The 21,670-nt window shown below is 40.7% G+C and overlaps 1 protein-coding gene across 6 annotated transcripts in view; it reads left to right on the top strand.

Annotated features, from left to right (window-relative positions):
- The window catches only part of rptor (regulatory associated protein of MTOR, complex 1), a 258,024-nt gene that overhangs the window by 183,680 nt on the left and 52,674 nt on the right, over positions 1 to 21,670 (top strand). For all 6 annotated transcript variants that reach the window (XM_085162736.1, XM_085162737.1, XM_085162739.1 and 3 more), the window contains exons 17-21: positions 2,469 to 2,660; positions 9,401 to 9,541; positions 10,840 to 10,960; positions 11,631 to 11,771; positions 15,059 to 15,214. In XM_085162736.1, the coding sequence (XP_085018862.1) occupies positions 2,469 to 2,660; positions 9,401 to 9,541; positions 10,840 to 10,960; positions 11,631 to 11,771; positions 15,059 to 15,214 (751 nt within the window). The remainder of the gene's footprint in view (positions 1 to 2,468; positions 2,661 to 9,400; positions 9,542 to 10,839; positions 10,961 to 11,630; positions 11,772 to 15,058; positions 15,215 to 21,670) is intronic.

Below are 21,670 nucleotides of genomic sequence, written 5' to 3'. Positions count from 1 at the left end.
TGATGCCTCAATTTGTTGGAGACGAAAGAAGATTCTCTCCCCCTCTCGTTTATTGCGGTTCGTGTGTGTAAGAGAGGTTGAATTTTCAAGAAAACTTGAGAAATGACAGATTTACTAGAGCTTTGCATAATCACACAGGTCTTTGTAAACTGCACAGAGTCAGACTGTACTGAAGTTATATTTGGTATATTTGGCTTCTTTGTAATTTACAGAACTCCCTAAACGCATCATATGCAGGCAGCTGGTTGGTCAATGCAGCTACTTGCAGTTATTCAGCAAAAACACATGCAGACCAAAAATTCAAGCGAAAAAATGACCAACTTTTTTCCTAGATCCAAAGGATTGCTGTCCTCTTTTTACCCTACTGTGACCACTCACCGTTTCAGGGTTGCAGTGAGGCTGGATCCTGCAGGTCTCAGCAGGGGTGGGGCATCCTGGATGGGGAACCAGTCCATCACATGACTAACAGTGACCACAATCACTAACACCTGGAGCTAATGGCGATTTAGAATCTTCAATTAATCTAAAAATCATGTAGAGGAGATCATCATCATCATCATCATCATCATTATTATTATTATTATTATTATTATCATTATTAATACTACTACTACTACTACTAATAAAAATAATAATAGTGGTAATATTAGTGTTAAATCCTTTCTGAGTGTGGGATGTCTTTTTAAAGAAAGTCCTGTCTAACAGTACCACATATACATTATACAACACTATATTATACATGTGAATAAGGCTACGTCCACACGTACCCGGGTATTTTTGAAAACGCAGATTTTTCTATGCGTTTGCACCTTTCGTCCACACGTAAACGGCGTTTTTGGTCACTGAAAACGCAGATTTTTAAAAACTCCAGCCAGGGTGGATATTTTTGAAAACTCAGTTTTTGCATTTACGTGTGGACGAGAAAAACGCAGAAAACACAGCGTCAAAGGTGTGCGCCTTTTTTGACGTCACACTGTGCGCCACGTTATTGTTTCGGTGAAATGAATTTCTACAATACTGTTACTGTTAATTGTTCTCTCTGCAGTGTTTAAATGCTTACATATACACACACAGTTACTGTCCCTCCACACATACGACTCGGTTCTGCTTCTATGCCCCAGCTTTGTTTACTATTTCCCACCGAGGCTTCTAGACTTCTGATTGGCCAACATTTCTGCACGGTTAGGAATATAGCGCCACCTGCTGCTTTGGCATGTTCCTAGCAGCGTTTTCCTTCATTTCTGCCTTTACGTGTGGACGGGATTATTTTTTAAAACGGAAAATCTCCGTTTTCAAAAATACCCGTGTACGTGTGGACGTAGCTACTCATAAATATACTTTTTAAAACTTTCCAATGTAACTTCACAGGCTTTTGTAATTAATTCCATTTGTAGGCAGCAAAATATTTCATTCCTGTTCTAACTACTGCCGGACATTGTAACACTGTGATCAGATCCAGTGGGGTAGTTTATGAATTAGTACCACCGTGTAATCCTGCGTGTTTGAGAGCGCTAAGGAGCATCGTCCCACTTTTACATATAAGATTCATCGATGTGTTAGGAATGAATCATACGTGATAAAAAGGCCGTGCACTGTGATGCAAAGAGTCACGAGGCTTAGAAACAGTGTCGCTAAAACTGAACTGTGAAAAACAGTGACGGACACGTTTCCATGTTCCACGTGTGCTTTAGAATAAAGTCTAGTACACTGTCAGAGTCCTGGGTATTATAACAGTTCATCATTTGTGGAGATGAAGGATTTGAACAACACTGTAGGTTGGGTAGTTTTATCTTGTACTGTTGGCTAGCAGATAGTGACCGTTTGTGTGTGAGAAACGACAGGGAGTCTGTAGTGTTATCAATGATAGTTCAGCATTTGAAAAAGTCAAACAGACAGCAGCGAAAATAAGAGAGAGGACACTTGTTAGTGCTCTGACAAAAAACTCAATCAAAAAGAAACTTTACGGTGATTTTAAATAAAGTCGCCAGCTTCCCTCTCGTGCTTTGGACCATCTGAAAACTTGGTAACTAATTACCTTTTGTCCACAGGTGATTTTTTTTAAAGCCCAAATGGGTTGAAAGGAAAAAGTCATGCTGCCACAGAGCTCATCATCTTTTTGTCCATCACACAGTGTGAGGTTACAGGTTAGTGGTTATTAACTGGCTAATGAGCTACAAGTCTGCTCCCAGCTTCACACCTGTGCGCTGCTCGAGATGACTGCAGATATTGTATTTTATTAGATTTAGCGGGAAGGTTATTGTTAACTACCACAGTCCAGCGTCTCACGACTGATCCAAATGAGAGTAAATCAGTGATGTTGTTTCAGCTCCCACGGTTCTGTCAGTCTTTCTCAAATTCATCAGATATACTCATCTGCAGCTGCGCCCGCTTTTATAACCAAAAGCTTCACATCTGTGCATCTCATGCACTCATCACTCATTCTGCATCGCTCCTTCTCTCCCCTCCAGGAGGCCTGTCTGCAGGGCAACCTGATAGCAAACTGCCTGGAGCAGCTGTCAGACCCCCATCCTTTGCTCCGCCAGTGGGTGGCTATTTGCCTGGGACGCATCTGGCAGAACTTTGACCCGGCGCGTTGGTGCGGGGTTCGCGACAGCGCCCACGAGAAGCTCTACACTCTGCTTTCAGATCCCATTCCAGAGGTGAGACGTCACGTGTTGCACGCGGTGTGTCTAATACAAGAAAGTCTTTAGAAATGATTAAGACGTTCGTTTGAGGAAAAAGGAAGCGCAGCACAGCTAAATTTCCAAAATTTTATAATAGGGATGCAACGATACCATTTTTTTCAAACCGATACGATACCGATACTTGGATCTGAGAACTTGCCGATACAGAGTACAAAAAACGATACTTCTACCACACACACACACACACACACACACAAATGCAATGAATTGGAAGACAGGTTTTATTTTATTCTCTGCCGATAAAAAATAAAATCTTAATAAAAATGACCACAAAAAAATTTCAAGTGAAAAATAAGCACTTCTCTTAAATTATAGCGGAGTCTCCACGTTGTAATTTTACAAAATATCACTGAACTATTGGCACTGTCTCGAGCTTTCAGAATAATAAATAAACACTTCTATTTGGAATAAAATAAATACAAATTAGGTTTGAGAATAAAATAAACTTTTAAATTATTGCAGAGTGTCCATATTGTAAACAAACAAAATAATTATTATTATATAAATAATAAAATATAAAAAATGATAAAATAAATAATAAATAAAATAATAATTTGCCCCCTAGTGGCCAATCTAACAAACTACAACAGAAATGACAAGCCACCCTCTGATTAATGAAATAAGTTAGTATCGGTTCATGGTATCGGTTAACTTTTACGAGTATGAGTACACACACATTTTACAGTATCGGCCCCGATACCCGATACCGGTATCGGTGCATCCCTAATGCATAACCTTCAGATTAGTCCTTCAACTTAAATTAAACCAGATTTTTAGACAGATTTTCGTGTTCTAAGTAATGTTACCTTGAAACTTCTGCCCTGATTCTAGTTTCAGTAAAAGTCCTGTCGACCTGTTGTTGCAGGCTACAGACCTACACAGGATTCAAGGGAAGTGCTGAAAGTTAGTAGTAATAGCAATTTCTTAAGTTCTTTCCAACACATTCCAATCATCAGTTAGGATGATTGACCAGCTGCTGTTTGTTGAACTGTGTTTCCTCCAAACTGCCTCAAGGAGCTCTCACTCACATTTAGCTTTTGCTGTCAGTAGAATATTTCACAGGTTGTTTCACTTGAATTAGTAACTAAAAAGGTCAGTGTGCAAATACGTATTACACGATTCAGCCCAAGAAGCCTCGTTTGTTGTTGTTGTTTTTTTTAATGTGCTGATGAAAAAAACAAGACATTCCAGTAGATCTGTTGATTTTCTGGGTGACAGTTAAACACAAAATCTGTATGACAAACATTAACTGGTGACCACTGGCTAACATCTGGAGTCCAACAGAGCCTCTGCTGTCACAGCAGCACCTGTAAATACTCAATCTGCCACTGCAAGAACATCGGAACCACGAGCTGGCAGAATACACAGATCGGTCTCTGCATGCATCAGAATATTTTGACTTCTGGTTGAGTTTTTCATTTGGACGAGAGTCTTAGAAGAGTTGTATAAGAAAAAGGCATCTCAACTAAAACTATAGTCTAGAGTGCCGCTAAATAAAGAGAATATTTTAAGAGTTTGGGGCTTTTTACTTTTGAAATGTAATATCAGTGGTCAGTCAGGGGAACAAAGAAAAATGACTTTTCAGACTTCCCATTAAACTCAAAAACAAAGTTTTTTGTAAGAAATAATAAAGAATTAAAACAATGTGGACAGGAAATGAAAAGATTTCCCTTCCTTACATTTTTCTCTGACATCTGACAACTCTTACATCATGAAGCTTCCCAAAAATATTCCGATGTCCAAGATGACAAATGTCTTAAATTTATAATAAGACATTTTTATTGATATTCCACGGTCTGTAATTTTTTTTTTTTGAAAATATTTTTATTGAAAAAAGAAAACAACAGTACTTGCAGTTACCGAAATACAATCAACCTTTCTTCATTTTCCTAAGTAAATAAACGTATATATATATATATATATATATATATATATATATATATATATATATATATATATACACGTTTATATGAAAAAAAACAACGCATTCTAAAACAAAGACCCCCCCCAGTCCCACACAGATCAACACAACCATCAAACATATTAGAGGAATATAACAGTAACAGAAGTACATTTAAACAGGCAATACCTCTAGACTAGCAAAATAAGAGATAAAGGGTTGCCACTTGTGAAAAAATTTGGCTGTGCAACCTCTCAACGTATATTTAATTTTTTCAAGTTTTAAAAAAAACATGACATCTTTAAGCCACCGGGTAATAGTAGGATACTTAACAGACTTCCAATGCAACAATATTAGACGTCTGGCTAATAGGGATGTGAAGGCTATAATATCCTTTTGTGTGGAATCAAGTGTAAGTGAGCGAACAGGAATCCCAAATACAGCAATCAGAGGACAAGGACGAAGAGTTACCCCAAGAACAGTTGACATAATAGCAAAATACCCCGTCCAGAAACTTTGTAGCTCAGGACACAGAAAAAACATGTGGCTAAGGTGACAAGGAGAACCATGGCATTTATCACATTTATTTTCCACTTCTGGATACAATTCAGAAAGTCTAGACTTAGAGAAATGCACCCTGTGTATGACCTTAACACGGTCTGTAATTTTAACTGTTCAGTTGTTTTACTGTGCCGGTGTTTTTAAGTCATAAAAATAAACATGAAATTATAGAAAAATCACAAACAGACCATGAATGTATTTATTGGGCTCTGCACAGTTTGGACTGATGTGTGGTAACAAATGTTACTAAACACTGGGCCAAATGTCTTATTTTCATTGCCTCCTGAGTCACAAATGAGCGATGGTGTCGGGAGGATCAGATCACGATATAGTCTAGAGTTCGTCCACATCAGATGTGGGTCCAGTCACATGCTGTGAATTCTCTGGACCATTATTATTTTTGACTTTTGACTAGCAGCTTAAAAACTGAATCAGACATTTGTGTTTTTGCACACCTCCAGGTGGAGTTGAGAAAACTTCAGGGATGCAGTGTGTTTGTTAGAAAAGGTTTAAAGCATGTTTGTTTTCTGCGGGAGTGCCCTGTTCAGTGCACTCGCTCAATCTTTAACACCAACCCACGCTGGCTTCTATCTGACTGGGTCATGAGTGGACCAGAGGGACAGCGAGTGTGAGTTTGCCCTGAAGTTCACCAAGACACTCGGTGCCCCCTGTTCACACAAGCCACACGGGGAACATCTGTTCCTGGCTCAGTAACGGCGTCCTTCCCAGCGCAGACAGCTGCTTTGGCTGTGGGCTTGAAACTGAGGTCTGCAGACAGCATCTGTAACCCACACATGTTCTGTTGGTTTGTTCAAGCCCACTGAAAGCTCCAACTGACTGATTCGGATCAAACTGTGGCGAAATTGTGCATTCACAGATAGGTTACTGCGTTTTAAAGCTCTCCTTGTGTTAAATTCAAACATTTAAAAGATTATTTGTGTTTTGATAGTTGCTTTGCTCACGTTGCACAGCCACATCGTAAGCAGGCAGTTCTCTTTTGAGGACAAGACCCTGTGAAATAAAATCATTCAGCAAAATATTCTACTTTTATTTTTGGGTTGTAGCTGGGGAAAGTCGATTTTTTTAAAACTCTGAAGAGATGGGAACACGTGTCCGTGTATGCACAGAGGCTTCTGGAAGTAGGTGAAGATGCACAGAGGTGAGTGACTGTGCAAAGAGTTTAATTACGTTTAAGCAAAAGTCTGAGGGGACAGAACTGAGATGGCATCTAAAATCGTACATGGCTCTGCAGCCCACAAACACACAGATATACAGACAAAATCCTCAATCAGAGCACACTCGAGCTGAGGAAAAACATCCCTCCTACGCCTGCTCCTCCATTCAGAATAATGTTTATCAAGTTAATCTAAGTCCATTTTCAAAGGAAAGCACATGTTTTAATTTTATTTAATTATTTATTTTTTTATGAATGGATGATGTCTCATATCTCCTTGTTCAACACAGTCTCGTTGTGAAATAGCCATGAATTCAAATCTGTTGATTCATGTTCTTAAACACAAAATTTCCAGCTTGATTGTCAGGTCTCTCCCGTCTCACATAACCATTTATTCCTGCCTATTCTATTCTATATGTACTGATTCGTGTCTATTTACACAAAACCAATGTTTGCCATTTATTAAAAGCCATAATATGTTGTTAATTGAAGATCTGTTACTTTTTTAAGTTTAGGTGCTAAAACTGACTTGGGTAGGATCTGGAATTTCAAACAGCCGTGTTCGTTTGGAATAAGATTGTGGTTTGGGGGAAAATACACTTGCTTTTTTTCTTTCCTGCTTTGTCTAAACTAAATTTGTGCTGCAGACAGAAAATATATTTCCAGTTGAAATGCACGACATTCAAATTTGTGACTATTTTCCTTTGTGTTGTGAGACGAGACTAGGGCTGCTCGATTATGGCAAAAATGATAATCACGATTATTTTCACTGAAATTGAGATCTCGATTATTTGACGATATTTATTTAACAATAACAATGTGTTGAATAATGACTTTAAAGATTGTCAAAAAATAATATAAAATAGTGTGCAAATACTGATAACAGTGCAAATGTTTGCAATATAAAAAATAAATGAAAAATGTAAACATCTATGTTTAGTGAACTTTGCAGTGTTGCTCTGTGGTGCAGCTACGACACTGTAGCAAAGTTTACACACTGTGTCTACTTGATCCACGTCTGACTCCACGAACCCATAATGTTTCCACACCACTGAAGTTTTTTTACCTCTTTTCAACCAACAGCAGTCACTCTCCTCTCCAAATAACTTCTGCTTAGCTTTCCGAGCTTCCCTCGGGTCCTCTTAATCAGCGGTCCTCAACCCCCGGGCCTCGGACCGGTACCGGTCCGTGAGTCGTTTGGTACCGGGCCGCGAGAGTTGAGGCTCAGGTGTGAAATGTATAGTTTTCAGGGTTTTTATCGGTTTTCAGCGTTATTTTGTTATCGTTTTTATCGTTAACTCGGTTTTCCTGGGTCTTTTCACGTGTGTTATGAATAAATCTTCTTTTTTTTCGGTACCGGTACTAGTTTTATTTTGTTGTATTTATCCGCGACACCTTAAAGGCCGGTCCATGAAAACATTGTCGGGCATAAACCGGTCCGTGACGCAAAAAAGGTTGGAGACCTCTGCTCTTAATTGTTGTGACACGTGTTTGAAATGCAGAGAGGTGCGCTCGATTTGCCACACGGAGCAGCGCGAGAGTAAAGCACGAGGGAGGGGCTAATAATCGGCTCAGTCATTTTTAATGATCGTTGAAAGGCCAGATCGCAATCGAGATTAAAATCCGATTAATTGAGCAGCCCTAGACGAGACTGCTTTTTATTGTTGTCGGGACCTTTTATGTTCTGTTTCTGACAACATCCAACAACTCTTATATAGCCTCTACTCACCTTTCACTTTGTTAAGTACACCATTTGTTAACCCAAATATTTAATCAGCCAGTCACTTGGCGGAAACTAAATGGATTTAGGCACAGTGAAGACGACCTGCTGAAGTTTGAAGTGAGCATCAGAATGTGAAAGAAATGTGATTTAAGTAACTTTGAATGTGGCATGATTGCTGGTATTGGACGGGCTGGTCTTAGTATTTCAGTCACTGCTGAGCTGCTGAGATTGACTCACCATAACAATGAGTTCACTGCACTCATATATCCTCTACAGTCACTTCATCTCGATCCGGTAACACAACTTTGGCATGTTGTGGAGCGGGAGATTCTCATTGTGTATTTTTTAGCCATGTGATGCTATTAAGTCGTTGTGGACAAAATCCCTGAGAAATGTTTTCATAACCTCATTGAATCTGTGCTAAGACGGTCCTGAAGGCAAATTGTCTAGTGAGTGTATATGACATGTTGCATTCTCCTGTAACTATTGTCTTAAAGATTACCTTGGATTTTCTGATTTTAATCAGCTCTTGCTGTAGAGGGTGAAATAATTCAGCATTAACTGAAGCCCTGTTGTGTTTGATGATATCAGATTGCATGAGTGTTTGTGGTGCTTCATCTGTTCCTGCATTAAGGGGAAGTCTTGTGTTTTAATCATCTTTCAGATCAAAGTGATTTTATTAATATTCTGTCATTCCAGTTTCTAGGAAGTGAATTATGAAATGTTCATCTGAACTGTTTGAGCTGAACCTCTTTAATTGGAGCAAACTGCAACAAAGTAGCATCTGTTTATTTTAGCATCACTGCAGCTGTGTCCTGAAATCTAATCGCCTCCACAAAAGTGTTTTGGGTGGTTTTTGTCGCCAGAACAGGAAAAAAAAACTAACCAAATATTCATTCTTGTGTGGTAATAAGGTTTGGTTTGTGAATCCGGTCCCTGATGGGAAATTCCTTTTGGGCAAAGCAGGTTTAGATTAAACATCCAATGAGGCAGCGTAGAAAAAGTAATGAGTTAGTGATACAGGTCAGCGAAGCATCCAGCATCTCTGAATTTCATACTGATGCAGTGAGTGAATATTGAACTATAATTACCTCTAAAACTCTTCCCCACTGGTTCCACAAGACATTAAAATATTTTTGTATCAGTTTGCTGAGGGAATATTTAGTTTTCGGGGTAAACGGCCGAACCCCAAAATCACTGTCAGGTAAAAATAAATAGAAAGCTAGAGCTGCAGCGTTTACTGCGGTGACTAAACCAGCCAGCTTTTAACTTTTAACATCTTTACTGAACGAGGAGGAGAGAAAGCTTAAGGTGTTGTTTGGTTTGCACTGTTGCAGGTGAGGTGTGCAGCTGTCTTTGCTTTGGGGACGTTTGTGGGGAACTCTGCTGAGAGGACGGACCACTCCACCACCATCGACCACAACGTGGCCATGATGCTGGCCCAGCTCATCAACGATGGCAGCCCTGTGGTCCGAAAGGTCGCTACAACACGCAGACAGACACTTGCATAAAATATAGTTGCAAACTGATGAATGTAGAAATTGGGAATTTAAAAAATGTGCAAAAACAGCAGAAGGACATAGAATAGAATAATCCTTTAATTGTCCCACAAGGGGAAATTTGGTTGTAACAGCAGCCAAAAAGACAAATATACTACAAACAGTACACAGGACACGGAACAGAAACATACACAATTTTTCTTACATATTTACATTAAGGACAATGGTTACTATAAACAGAGTACTGTACAGTTATTAAATTAAATAAAAATAATTACAGGTAAGAGGCAAACCAGGTTGTAGTGCAAAATGGTTAATTAACTAACTTATTGCAGTTACAGCATTGATGTAAACATCTATGTTTGTTGGGAGCAGTTCTGATTGTACAGTCTGACAGCTGCAGGGAGGAAGGACCTGCGGAAATGCTCCTTCATGCATCGAGGATGCAGCAGTCTGTCACTGAAGGAGCTCTGCAGTTCAGCAACATTTACGTGCATGGGGTGGGAGACTCTGTCCATCAGAGATGTTATTTTGGCCAGAGTCCTTCTGTCTCCCACCACCTGCACTGGGTCCAGGGTGCATCCCAGAACAGAGCTGGTCTTCCTGATGAGTTTATCCAACCTCTTCCTCTCAGCTGCCGATAAACTGCTGCTCCAACATACAACACTGTAAAAAATGACAGATGACACCACAGAGTCATAGAAGGTCTTTAAAAGCGCTCTCTGGACTCCAAATGACCTCAGCCGCCTCAGCAGGTGGAGTCTGCTCTGATCCTTCCTGTAAAGAGCATCAGTGTTGTGGCTCCAGTCTAGTTTATTATTCAGGTGAACACCCAGGACATAAAACTAGGCCTAGAATGGCTAAACTACACTTCCACTAAGATCACTGGTATACTGGTGCATTTGAGATGATTTACTTCCATGAAATAATCCACGGCCTGTGTGTGGTCTGCTGGGTGTTGACTGACTCTGTTACTTGTGAAACTAGAAATTTTCATTTTTTTAAACAACATTTCATATTTCAAGATAACCATGCAAGACAAAAACCCAAAAAGTCTGTTTGTTTAAGAGTTGCTAACAAATGTGTCTTGAGAAAAGACAGCAAGAGAAGATTGTAGCGATCAGTTTGCTTTTTGTTTTTTGGCAGGTAAAAGATCCAAAACTAAACCAATAAAAACATCTGAATTAGAGGACTTAGCTCCTTTGTTATCTTACACCTAAAACAAACAGAACGATCATCATGGTTGATGCTGTCTTTTTTGCATATGCATTTGGCAGGAGCTGGTGGTAGCACTCAGTCACCTGGTCGTCCAATATGAGAGCAACTTCTGCACTGTTGCCCTCCAGTTTATTGAGGAAGAGAAGAACTACTCCGTGCCGTCACCGGCCAACACCGCGGGTATGTGATCGGCAGTTCCTTTAATCAGAGTCACTGTGTCAGATTTTAAGCATGTGGGATTTGTACACGCGTAGGCCAAAACCTAGTTTGAGATTTTCATTGTGTTATTATCTGAATGACCCTTGACCCAGAATATGACTTTTTTATAATCATTTGAATAAGGTTGATGTGATACAGATCGTTCTTAATTTACAGGATATTTATGTATCAGTGGTAAGAGATCAAATTTAGCAGCGGTCAGAGGATTGAAAGCTGAAGTCATACCTCTCCTGTATGCAGGTGTGTGCAGGGAGAGTGGGTCGACTGGGATGAGTGAGCTTATGTAGTGTCTATTGTTTCCATTTTTTTATGGCTCGATTTAGGATGAAGAGAAGGTGAAATGGTAAAAAATCACTATTTTTTTTCTTATCTTAAGGCAGAACTGTTGTCGCGTACATGGCAAACATGTGTACAGCTGTTTACTGAGAAATTAGATTTGGACTTGAGTCCAAATTCTCAAAGGTTCTTAGTCAGAAACGCGAAACCACTTAAACAGTTTTTTAAGTTGTTATTTTAGGTTTTGAAGTTCCCACATTGATTGAGTTGGGTCAGACGGGGAAACCTGATCATTTTTACCTGTTTGGGACAATCTGTGATCTGATTAATGTGCTTTTCTGCATTTCACGCTTAGAGCCCGGTAACCTGACTCCAGTGAGAGACAGCCCGGCCATCCCTCGCTTACGATCAGTCAACTCCTACACCAACATCCGAACTGCTACCACTGCCCGCAACCTGAACAAAAGTCTGCAAAACCTCAACCTCAATGAAGAGGGTAAGACCGAGCGCAGGGAGCAGAGTGCTGGCAAATTAATGCGTGTGAAATAGACAAAGTCGAGTTTAAGAATGATTTTTTTAGGAGGGTTGCATTAAGACATAGATTTGTGAAGCTTATTAAATTGAACTATTTCAAGGAAAGAGAAAATCACTTTCTACTAGATTTTCTTCTACATCAGCTGCGGATTCTGGATGTTATTCTTCAGGCTAACTTCTGCGTTTTGTTATTCCTGAGTGTGACTCAATGTGCATTAATAAGAGGTTTCACAACCACCAGAGAGGTCGTGACCAGGTTTCCAAACAGGCAGAGTTCTTCAGCTTGTTGATTCGAACCCAGCTCTCACATGTAAAAAAACATTTTTTAAAAAAATACAAGTTTCACATCATCTTTGTCACGATGCTTAACTCGACACTCGTGTGTCATGTTAGGCGTAAGCGTAACACCCAGAGAATATTTAGTACGCCTGCAGTATTTTGTTGTGTAAGTGTATGTTTGCTATTCAGAGGTGGACCTTGGCCCTTTCCCAGAGAAATCCGTATCCAAAAACACTTCTTCATGCTAACTACCACTCTGCTGTGGAGGGCACGCCAACCTAGTGAGTCAAACTGCATCAAAGTTACCAAGAGAGACTTTTTTTTTTTTTACACTAAACTTGTCAAATCCAGCTAAATGAAAGTTTTTAATTGTTGCTGCTTCACCTTTACACTGGCTGATGATTATTGAGAATTTTTCACCTATAAATGTTATAATTTAAAATTTTAATTTAAAAAATAAATAAATAACTGAGATGGTTAAAAAAAAAAGAGTTAAAAAACTCATTGTAGTTCTGATTTGGTTTCACGTATTATAATATTCTAAAAATACCTGGAATTTTAAGATTAGTTTACATTTGAGCAGTCAATAAGATTACAACATGTATCTAGAAGGAGAAGGCTTTGCTTTACTTGGGAGACTTGTGATGGGTAAAATGGTATTGAGTCAGGTTTGTTGGGTGGGATAGGCAGTTGTAGCAAAATGAGGCTGGTTAAATTACAATGACAGTTTTTTATTTTTTATTTTTTGTAAAAACTGCATCGTTCCTGAAATATTCCAGCTTTTTCTTGTAAAATTGTGATGCTCAATATTTTTTTTCCCAAGCTTTTTTTTTTCTTCAAAATGCTCCATTTTTATCTTTAAAATTCTTTTTGTTAGTGACAGTGGTCTTGATGCCATTTGTAGCATGGCCATCTTTGTAGTCCTCTTGCTTGTGAACTCTGGGATTTGTATTACAACCAAAGTATCTCAAAGCCATGGCATTCCTTTACTGCTTTAAACTGCTTGAAAGGGACTGACTTGTATTTTCAGACCTATGAATTCTCCTATAAACATCAGTTTGAAAAAAAAAAATATATATATATATATATATATATATATATATATATAAATGTTATAATTTTCATCTTAGTCTTCAGCTTCGCCTCTCCATTTTCTTTTAATTTTTACTTTAAAGTAAAAGTATTTTTTCTATTTCCTCTTACCTCCTTTAGGCTCTTAGCTTATATGCTACTCTGCCTGAGCAGCTTTGCATGATTCAGAGTTCAGAGTAATCCTTGTTTATCTTATATCGGGCGGGATTGGTGCTGCTCCTCGGGTCATCGTCTGTCTTTAAGGCCACCTTCCCTCAGAGCCAGCGACAATAAATAGACGACTGAGATAACCGTGTTAAGGAAATCGAGGGTTCAGAGCATCTGAATCCTGAGCGGCTCTCATCTCAGCCTAATCACCAGTGGAAATGTGGAGCTGTCCATGGTGCTGAACTTTAAGCCAAAGGCATACTGCGCTGTATGACGCTGGGTGACCGGGGAGGGGATCTTTGCAGCCAATCATTGACAAAACAAACTAACAGAGCTTCAGTTATCAGTCAGCATGAGCCAGACCAGCTGCCTTTGTTTTTAACGGGGTGATTATTCACCTCAGTCATCAACGTCTCTTTTGATGTTGAATGACAAGCTGCACAAGCAACCAGCTCACTCTGAATATTGTCATGTTTTACGTGATATCTTTTTTTGGCATATTTGGAGTATTTAAATGAATGCAGTTTGATTTGCTTGTGAGCAGATCACCTCAGCATCAGAGCACGACTCGAGTACGTGTGAATCCTCCCTGTTAACAAGAAGGGTTTGCTGACATTTGGCCGGCTCGCAGAGTTCTTGGAAATGTCTTTTCATGTTATTTGTTTGGCAGGTTTTCTATCTTTACTAATCCCCAGAACAAAAATCATTTTTGGGACTCAAATTTTTAACTTTTTTGTTTGTTTTTGGGTTTGCTTTGTGTTTTGTTTTGTTTTTTTGGTCTGCCTCTGGTGTGATTCAGGGTAATTTGGTAGGTTGATTTGACCATTTCTGTCCTTCCTGGTGGTCAGCGTGACAACCACAAAACAGAGGAAAAGCTGAAATAGATTTTTTCAACCCGTCACGCTTATTTTCTGCTTTTCAAACAGCCGTAACTTCAAGGAAAAGCTTTGTCCGCTTCAGAAAACCTTTTGTGAACTTTTTATTCATATTTAAAAAAGGATTCTTTAAAAAAAGGGAAGTTAAAGTGTGAGTAAAAACAATAAAAAACCTAATGCTAATCAAAATATTCATGGAATAATTTAAGCCGTAGCCACGTAAATCTAACACGAGGGTCCAGGGCTTTTCAAACACAACTCGCTGTCCTTACTGAGCTTGTGACCTCGTGTTTGTGTTCAGTGATTCTGACAGCCAAAGCTAACTGCCCTCCCTCTGTCTACCACTGCCAGGCTGAGCGATGACTAAGCCCCGAGTGGCGCTAAATCACTGGCACTTGGTGAAGTGCCTAACCTACTGCTGACACCATTTCTAATTCACATTCTCAGTGCTTATTCCAATGCACAGGGGTGTTTATCATCGTGTTTATCATCAATAAACACCGAGCAGAACGGGTTTCCATTCTCTACCAGTCTCCATTTCCACATTTCAGCCTGCAGTTTGTTTGGCCGATGCATGGGAGTTGGAGTTGTGTGTGTCAGAGTAACGAGTGGTGTTTATGGTAGTTACAGCAGGAAAGAGTGGATCTGACGTCTGAAATGAAGTTACGACTTCTGTCGTTGGCCTCCAAGTTTCCACATTTCACACTTGATTGGCTGTTGATTAGACTGTTCAGTTTTGTTTTCTTTTTTTCAGTGTACATAATGGCACATTTACAGCAGCTAATCAGCTTCCTTTTCTTCCTTTTCAACTGATTACGTTTGTAATGCTCGTAATTTATTGCTGTCCTCTATCCAGGTGGACCAGCAGCCTTCTCTCCCGGTAACTTGAGCACCAGCAGCAGTGCCAGCAGCACCCTGGGGAGTCCTGACAACGACGAGTACATCCTCTCTTTTGAAACCATCGACAAAATGCGACGGGTGTCCTCGTATTCTTCTCTGAACTCCCTCATAGGTAACCAATGTCCAGTACTACCCGAGTTCTGTCTGTGGTTTCCTACAAGGCTTCGGTGTGAAATGTTCAAGTAAATGCTGAAAAATACTTAAAGTGTGCAAGGGTAGAGAACGACCCCGAGGAGGCACTGAGGACGTGAGATGTGTGAGGCAGGTGTTACTCACTGATCCTCAGGCCAGAGAAGAATGGAGAGCGACGCAGAAGCACCGGGCAGCTCTGACCCCGGGGGCTCTTTTGAAGTTGATGACTTTTCCCCTCCAGGATCCCTTGAAGCAGACATTAATGTGGTGGAGGACCATGGTGGTCCCAAGCCATATCAATTCAAGCCACTGACTCGGGCACCAGTCAGACCCAGAGCTCGCTCTTTCTCTATCAAGGGACTGTCCTGCTGCAGCCCAGTCATATGATGTAAAAGGAAAGTGTTCAGCTCAGTAGCAGTGATTCTTCAACCAGGAAACACCGCTGCGAAAAGTCCTGCGTCTCGAAGAGATTTTTTTTTTGAAGAAAGCAAGAAGCGTTTTTTAAACTATGAAATGTAGGTTTGTTTATTTTGGGTTTTTTTTTAAAGATTTTGGTATAAAACATGCAGAAAATATAGGCTAGACAAACACACGCATACTGTCATTTACTATCGAAGTCAAAACCACATCTGCCACAATAACCGTCTTTAGCAACACTTGCATTTACAAAACCACAGATGATTTGAGAAGCAGCATGCACAAGGTAAACAAACGTTATATAGCAGCAGCTATGCACTATTCTAAACCCAGATTTACTTAATATCTTGATAAGAGCACCGACCAATAACAGAGCTATATTCACAGGCAAAGCAACTAATAGCTAATAACATGTAAGCTGACTCCATTATGCACCAAGCTACCAAGTCTGAGATGCCAGCAGACCTTAAAAGAAGCTGGTCTTCACTCCAGCCAGACATAATTCTCCTATTTAACTCATTGTCCCCCAGTGGACACACTCGGTTTTCATGCCACTTTGGTGACAGTGGCAAGGAAGAACTCCCTTTTAACAGGAAGAAATGTCAGCAGAACCAGGCTAAAGAACAACAAGTTGTATCATTGGCAGCTGCTCGCTTAATACGCAGTCTGTTCTATTGCTAGCAAAGAAATAGTCAGTAGATACAGGTGGAGGAACGACATGCAACAGTAGCATGCTAACCTATATCAATTTCACAATCATTTAACATTCAGATGGGTTGTTTTAAGTTGATAGAGCTCTACTATGATGTCTCAAAGCAATTTAGTTTACTTTTAAGCCAGTAGTCTTCTTTGAGATGGGCTGTTGGTTTTGAAAATGAGCATCTTGTTTGGAAAATCATCGTTTTATTTATTATTTCATTGTATATTAGCTTTGCTAACGGTGTGTCGGCTGTATCTGGAGACGTTCATTAGCATGACTAATGTAGCTGTAACCCTGCTGGATGATGCAGTCAGCAGCAGGGACGGTGTTGCAATATTTTCCATCACGTGAGCAGCAAACCCGAGGGGGCTGTGTGTGAGAGAAAAATAGGAGGAAATAAATGACCTGAAGAAGGTGAAGGGAAGAGGAAGAGTGCGAGGCCTCAGTAGAGTAACCCTGAAACAAGGCCACAGACGGAAAAGCTCCAAATCCAAGAATAGAGCAAGTGTAAAGACGGTTTGCAGATGTGTAAAGGACACCATAGAAGGGAGCGGGGCTGGGATATTAAAGTGCTTTTCCTGATACACACTGAAGTCGTTCACTTACTGCTGCTCGCAGGTGATTGGCGGGCTGCGCCATGCGCCCTGACAGGCAGTTTGTGTGTGAGCAGAGCAACTATTAACTTACTTCCACCCCCACAGGAAAGAGGAAAGTGAAACTCAGGATTCCCTCTTTCTCTTTTTTCCTTTTTTAATGTTAAATTTTAACTTGGAAACCTTTCTTAATCTCCCAGCTGCCCCATCACATCTCAGTTAATGCTTTTAGCACAGCAAAAATATAAAACTGAGCTCAGAAGAATACATTTAAGTTGCCGTGAAAGTAGTTTGAGGTATTGTAATAAAAGCTGGCTTTGTTTTAGTTATTTTCATATCGGTCCTCTGAGGAGAAAGCAAATCAGTGTCTTCTCTATTTTAACTGTGTAAATGTGCACAGAGACCTACTCAAACGCACATTTGAGTTATTCTGTAAGACACATATTGTTCTTTCAAGGTACTGAAAACTGGCTTTTTTCTCCTCTCTAAAAGAAACTTCAGGGATTTCTCGGCTAATCCAGAAACCTGAAGTCAAATTCAGCAGGGCCTCCCAGCTGTTCTGGTGGGATTTTCAGAGTTTTTTCATGTTTTTATGTTTTTAATAGCACAGACACAATAGGAAGCCAAAGCTTGGAAATTAATGTTTGATGAAGAAAATCAATAAAAACACGTTGGCAGTGTTTGCTCTCTATACCCTTTAGTAGGGATGGGTATCGTTTAGGTTTTATCCGTTACCGGTGCCAAACCGGTACTTTTGAAACGGTGCCGGTGCTTAAACGGTGCTCAAACCGGTGCTTAAAGAATGGAGAACACAAAATTGGTCCAAAAACCTCTCATGTTCAGCTGTTTTTTTGTAAAAAGATAACAATGTTAGCCTTTTCTGCAGCTATAGGGCATATATGGTATCACTCTTGGCTGGAAGCAGTGCTTAATCAATGGAAAAAACACAAAGTTTGTCCAAAAACCTCTCATGTTTAACTGTTTTCCACTTTTTCTTTGGTCATTTTAGCCTTTTTGGCCAGGGTAAAGGGAGTATCTGCCATCAAACAAGAAGACAGCCGCATGTAGCTATGATGATGTTTGCTAGTTCACCTTACATGCATTAATGTAATAACGTGGTTAGCCTACGCAACGTAAATTACACACGAACAACATTAAGCTACTCACGCAGAGAAGAACGGCTGCTGCTGCCATCATCATCCTCATCATTTCTGCTACACTGGCAGGGCTAGGGGCCAGGACTCTCCTCTTCGGGTTTTTGGGGGATGTTGCTAACTCCGGGTCCGATAACAGGCACCACACCCGCAGTAGATGTGCTCGGTGTGAGGTCTCGCAGCAAGCTATCAAATACGGCGCATTTCTCGGCTTTTAAAAAAAATGCTATGCGTCGCCAGGTGTTTCATCAGATTCGAGGTGTTACCTCCTTTGACAGTATCACAGTATCACCTTAACCTCTTAAGCCCCAAGCCTACCTGATCTCCTGCTTTTTGCCCCCGTATCAGGGGGCGTTGGGGCTTAAGAGGTTAAAGCACTTGTTGCAGGCTGCTGAGTTTGCATCTTTTGCTGTGAAGTACAGCCAGACTTTTGACCGCTTCGCCTTGGGCATTTTTAATCTGTAGCTCTGCTCTAAAAGAACGTACGTACCTGGGCCCGCCTACTATCCTCGGAAACGTAAAATAATTGGCTAGAATCTAAAGTGTATCACAGCTCAGGAAAAAAAAGCACCGAAATGTGCGCTGCTCTTCGGTCTGGTTACTACCGTTTACCCTTTAGTCTGACAAATCTAAAATTTGATGCCCATTGAAACTTTTTTCAACATGCACTGCTGGCGTGAGCTTCCCGTCCATGTAAATGGGTTATTAAATAAAATAAACATATTGGGGTCTCACCCACTAAACGGTTCCCCCAGCACAGCTGAGCAGAGTCCAAACACTCCCCTCAGCGAGCCAGTATAAACGCCTTCTCTCACAGTGGGCAGAGAAGATGAATGGATGTTTGTGGGACACGAAGAAAGGGCTAAAATGCTTACCTGAGTGCAGATTTGTGTAGAATTAGATTTGCTTTTGCCTCTTGCATTTCTTTTGTCACTTAGATTCAGTTATCTAACTCATTTGAGACTTCAATTGTCGTTCTGATTTATTTGTTCTTTACTTATTCTTTTCCATCCTTTGTTTGGTTTGAAGTTGCTTTCATAAGACCCTTGGGGCTTGCTTTTTCATCTCAACTGAAAACAAAAAGCAGTAACTTGTTTCTCACTTTGTGGTAAACAGCAGCATGCATTCACCGATTTATCTCATCTATCTGCAAACAAAGAAATGTTGAGAGGGTACGTGTATTATAGGCCAGCATTTTGGAACAGATTTCAATGCTGAATGCAGCGGCTGCAGCAGCCTGGCTGCACAAAACCAACAGGGTAATTAAAGTGTGCTGTGGGCCGGGGTCAGAGCACTGATTGATGGATTTGCTATTTGTTATTATAATTACCCACAAGCTGGGAGGTTCATTTGTGAGGCATAAACATCTAATATGGCTTCAGCCGAGGTTCAGAGATTGTTTTTAATCTTTTGTTTTCAGTAACATAAAAAAGTCTTTGATATTGTGCTTGGACGACACTGTTTTGGGGTGTAAGGCTTTTAGGTGTCTGCCTGATTTATCGTTCCTCGATTTAGTGCTGAATATTGTTGATGAGTAATCTGAAGAAAACGTCGACACACGGCTTATGTAAAATATCTTTATAAAACATAATACAGTACTGAAACTAGATGCATATTGCACATTTGCAGCTTGTGGCATCTATACATGCAGTCATACATGCAGTACTGCTTCTCTGAATCACAGTTGAAGCAGAGCTGTACGGTCCTTGCTACCGCCTCCCTCCCTTCTCCAGGAATACCGAGGCACTCCCAGGCAGGCCACACGGGTCTGTTCAGAGGTCTTCTCTCAGGTGGGCGTTTCTAAGACACCTCACCCTGGAGCCATCCTGTCCATGCATAAAATCTGCAGCTGTGCTCTGAGCTCCTCCTGTCTGACTTAGCATTTAACCCCACCTCTAAGCACAAACCCAGACGCACTGTCGAGGATTGTCGTGTCTGCTTAGATTGATAAGCTGCAACACAACAGACTGGTACAGCAGTCCACTTGTCAACCACCTCCTCCACTCTGAACTGCCCCCTGAGCTGCTTTAACTCCACCATATGCAACATTTAATCCCCAACTCAAAGCAGGTTTCAAATTTAGAATTGTTCAGCTTTCATCCAAAACCTCACGGTGAAAGGTAAGCTAGAGGTCAGCAGCCCACATCATCTGCAAAAAACTGATCTTGTAACCACGAAGGTGGACAAAGCGCTTTCCGTGGTTAAGTTCTGTCCATAAAGGTTACTTTCTTTTGGATGCAGTATTTATTTCAGCCGTTACAGCCATTCACCCTCTAACGACCCTTAATAGCTGCACCACGTCCATCCATCTAGCAGCTGACAAAGACAACATCAACCGTTTTATCTTTGTGATGGTGCTAAAAAAGCGAATATACAAAAGTCAGTAAGGTTCACAGTCTGATATTTTCATTCCAGACTAAAGCTGTGAAGCTGCGCATCTAAGGTAGGCCATGACTAATGCAGACTTTTCATCTGCCTGGGCCGACTTTCAAATTTGTTACATCAGAAGCTTAAATTCACTTTTGTCAGTGTGTTTGAGGCAGTCTCACATTTAAAGAGCACCGCAGGTATGATTTGGGGCTGCTTACACTGCTTACCTCTCGCTTTGAAATATATTAAAAATATATTTTACACACACGAGGTCCTTCACTGCTTTCAGACATTCTGATGTACTTTTTATGCTTCAGCCATTTAAATCTCCCAAAAAATGATATGCAGCGTTAAAAGTAATTTATGTCATCTGCAAGAATTGGTGGAGGCTATAAAAAAATGATGCAGTGGTTCATTTAGCCAGCGGTTAACATCTTTACTGCTGTACATCCGTTTCTCTCTGCACAAGACTTCGGACGACACGAGTGTCACGTCGGGACACGGCTGTGCTGCAGCGCTCAGCCAGTGAATGATATTCACCGTCACGTCCTTTCATGTGGACTGTGTAGGGATGGTGCACTGGTAATTTGTGCGCAGCAGTTAAATGGGAGAGGAGCCGTATTTCACATTTATCAAGTGGCTGTTTACTGCAGCAGCTAGCACGCTAGCTAGCTGTCGCTAATCATATCCTGGCCCTCAGGCTGCAGTCTAATCACCTCTTTAACTCCCTTGCTCTCTTCCTTCCGCAGTCACTCTTGCTCTCTCCGTCACTTCATCTCTCCCTCCTTGTTCAGGATGCTTTTTTTTCTTACTTATTCTTTGTCTTCTCTCTTTATATCTTGCCTTTTTGATCACTCTGTCATATGTCAGAGCACAGAGGCTTCTGAAACGTATGATCCGTCTCTGTTCTCTTTTTCCCTCCTTCTGCACTCTGTTTGGTTTCGCTGCACTGACACCACATGTTTCATATTGCATCCATCCCCTGGTTGCTGCCTTCTGTCTTCCTCCATTTTTGGGGGGGAGCGGTTGCCCTTTTTGTCTCCCTTGTTTGAAGCACTTTCTGGCAGGGAGTCTCAGTTAGTTTGTCCAGACTTCAGTCGTTCTCGTTGCCTCTCAGGGTTTATAACTCCTGGATTTTTAGAAAAGTGGAGATTTGGGCAGGGTAGAGCGTCCTTAGAGGTCAAATTTGCACAGCTGCCTTC

The sequence above is a fragment of the Neolamprologus multifasciatus genome, chromosome 6, assembly GCF_963576455.1.
Source record: "Neolamprologus multifasciatus chromosome 6, fNeoMul1.2, whole genome shotgun sequence".
Classification (NCBI taxonomy): Eukaryota; Metazoa; Chordata; class Actinopteri; order Cichliformes; family Cichlidae; genus Neolamprologus; species Neolamprologus multifasciatus.
Note: the sequence above shows the minus strand (reverse complement) of the source record. Positions and strands in the feature narration are given on the sequence as shown.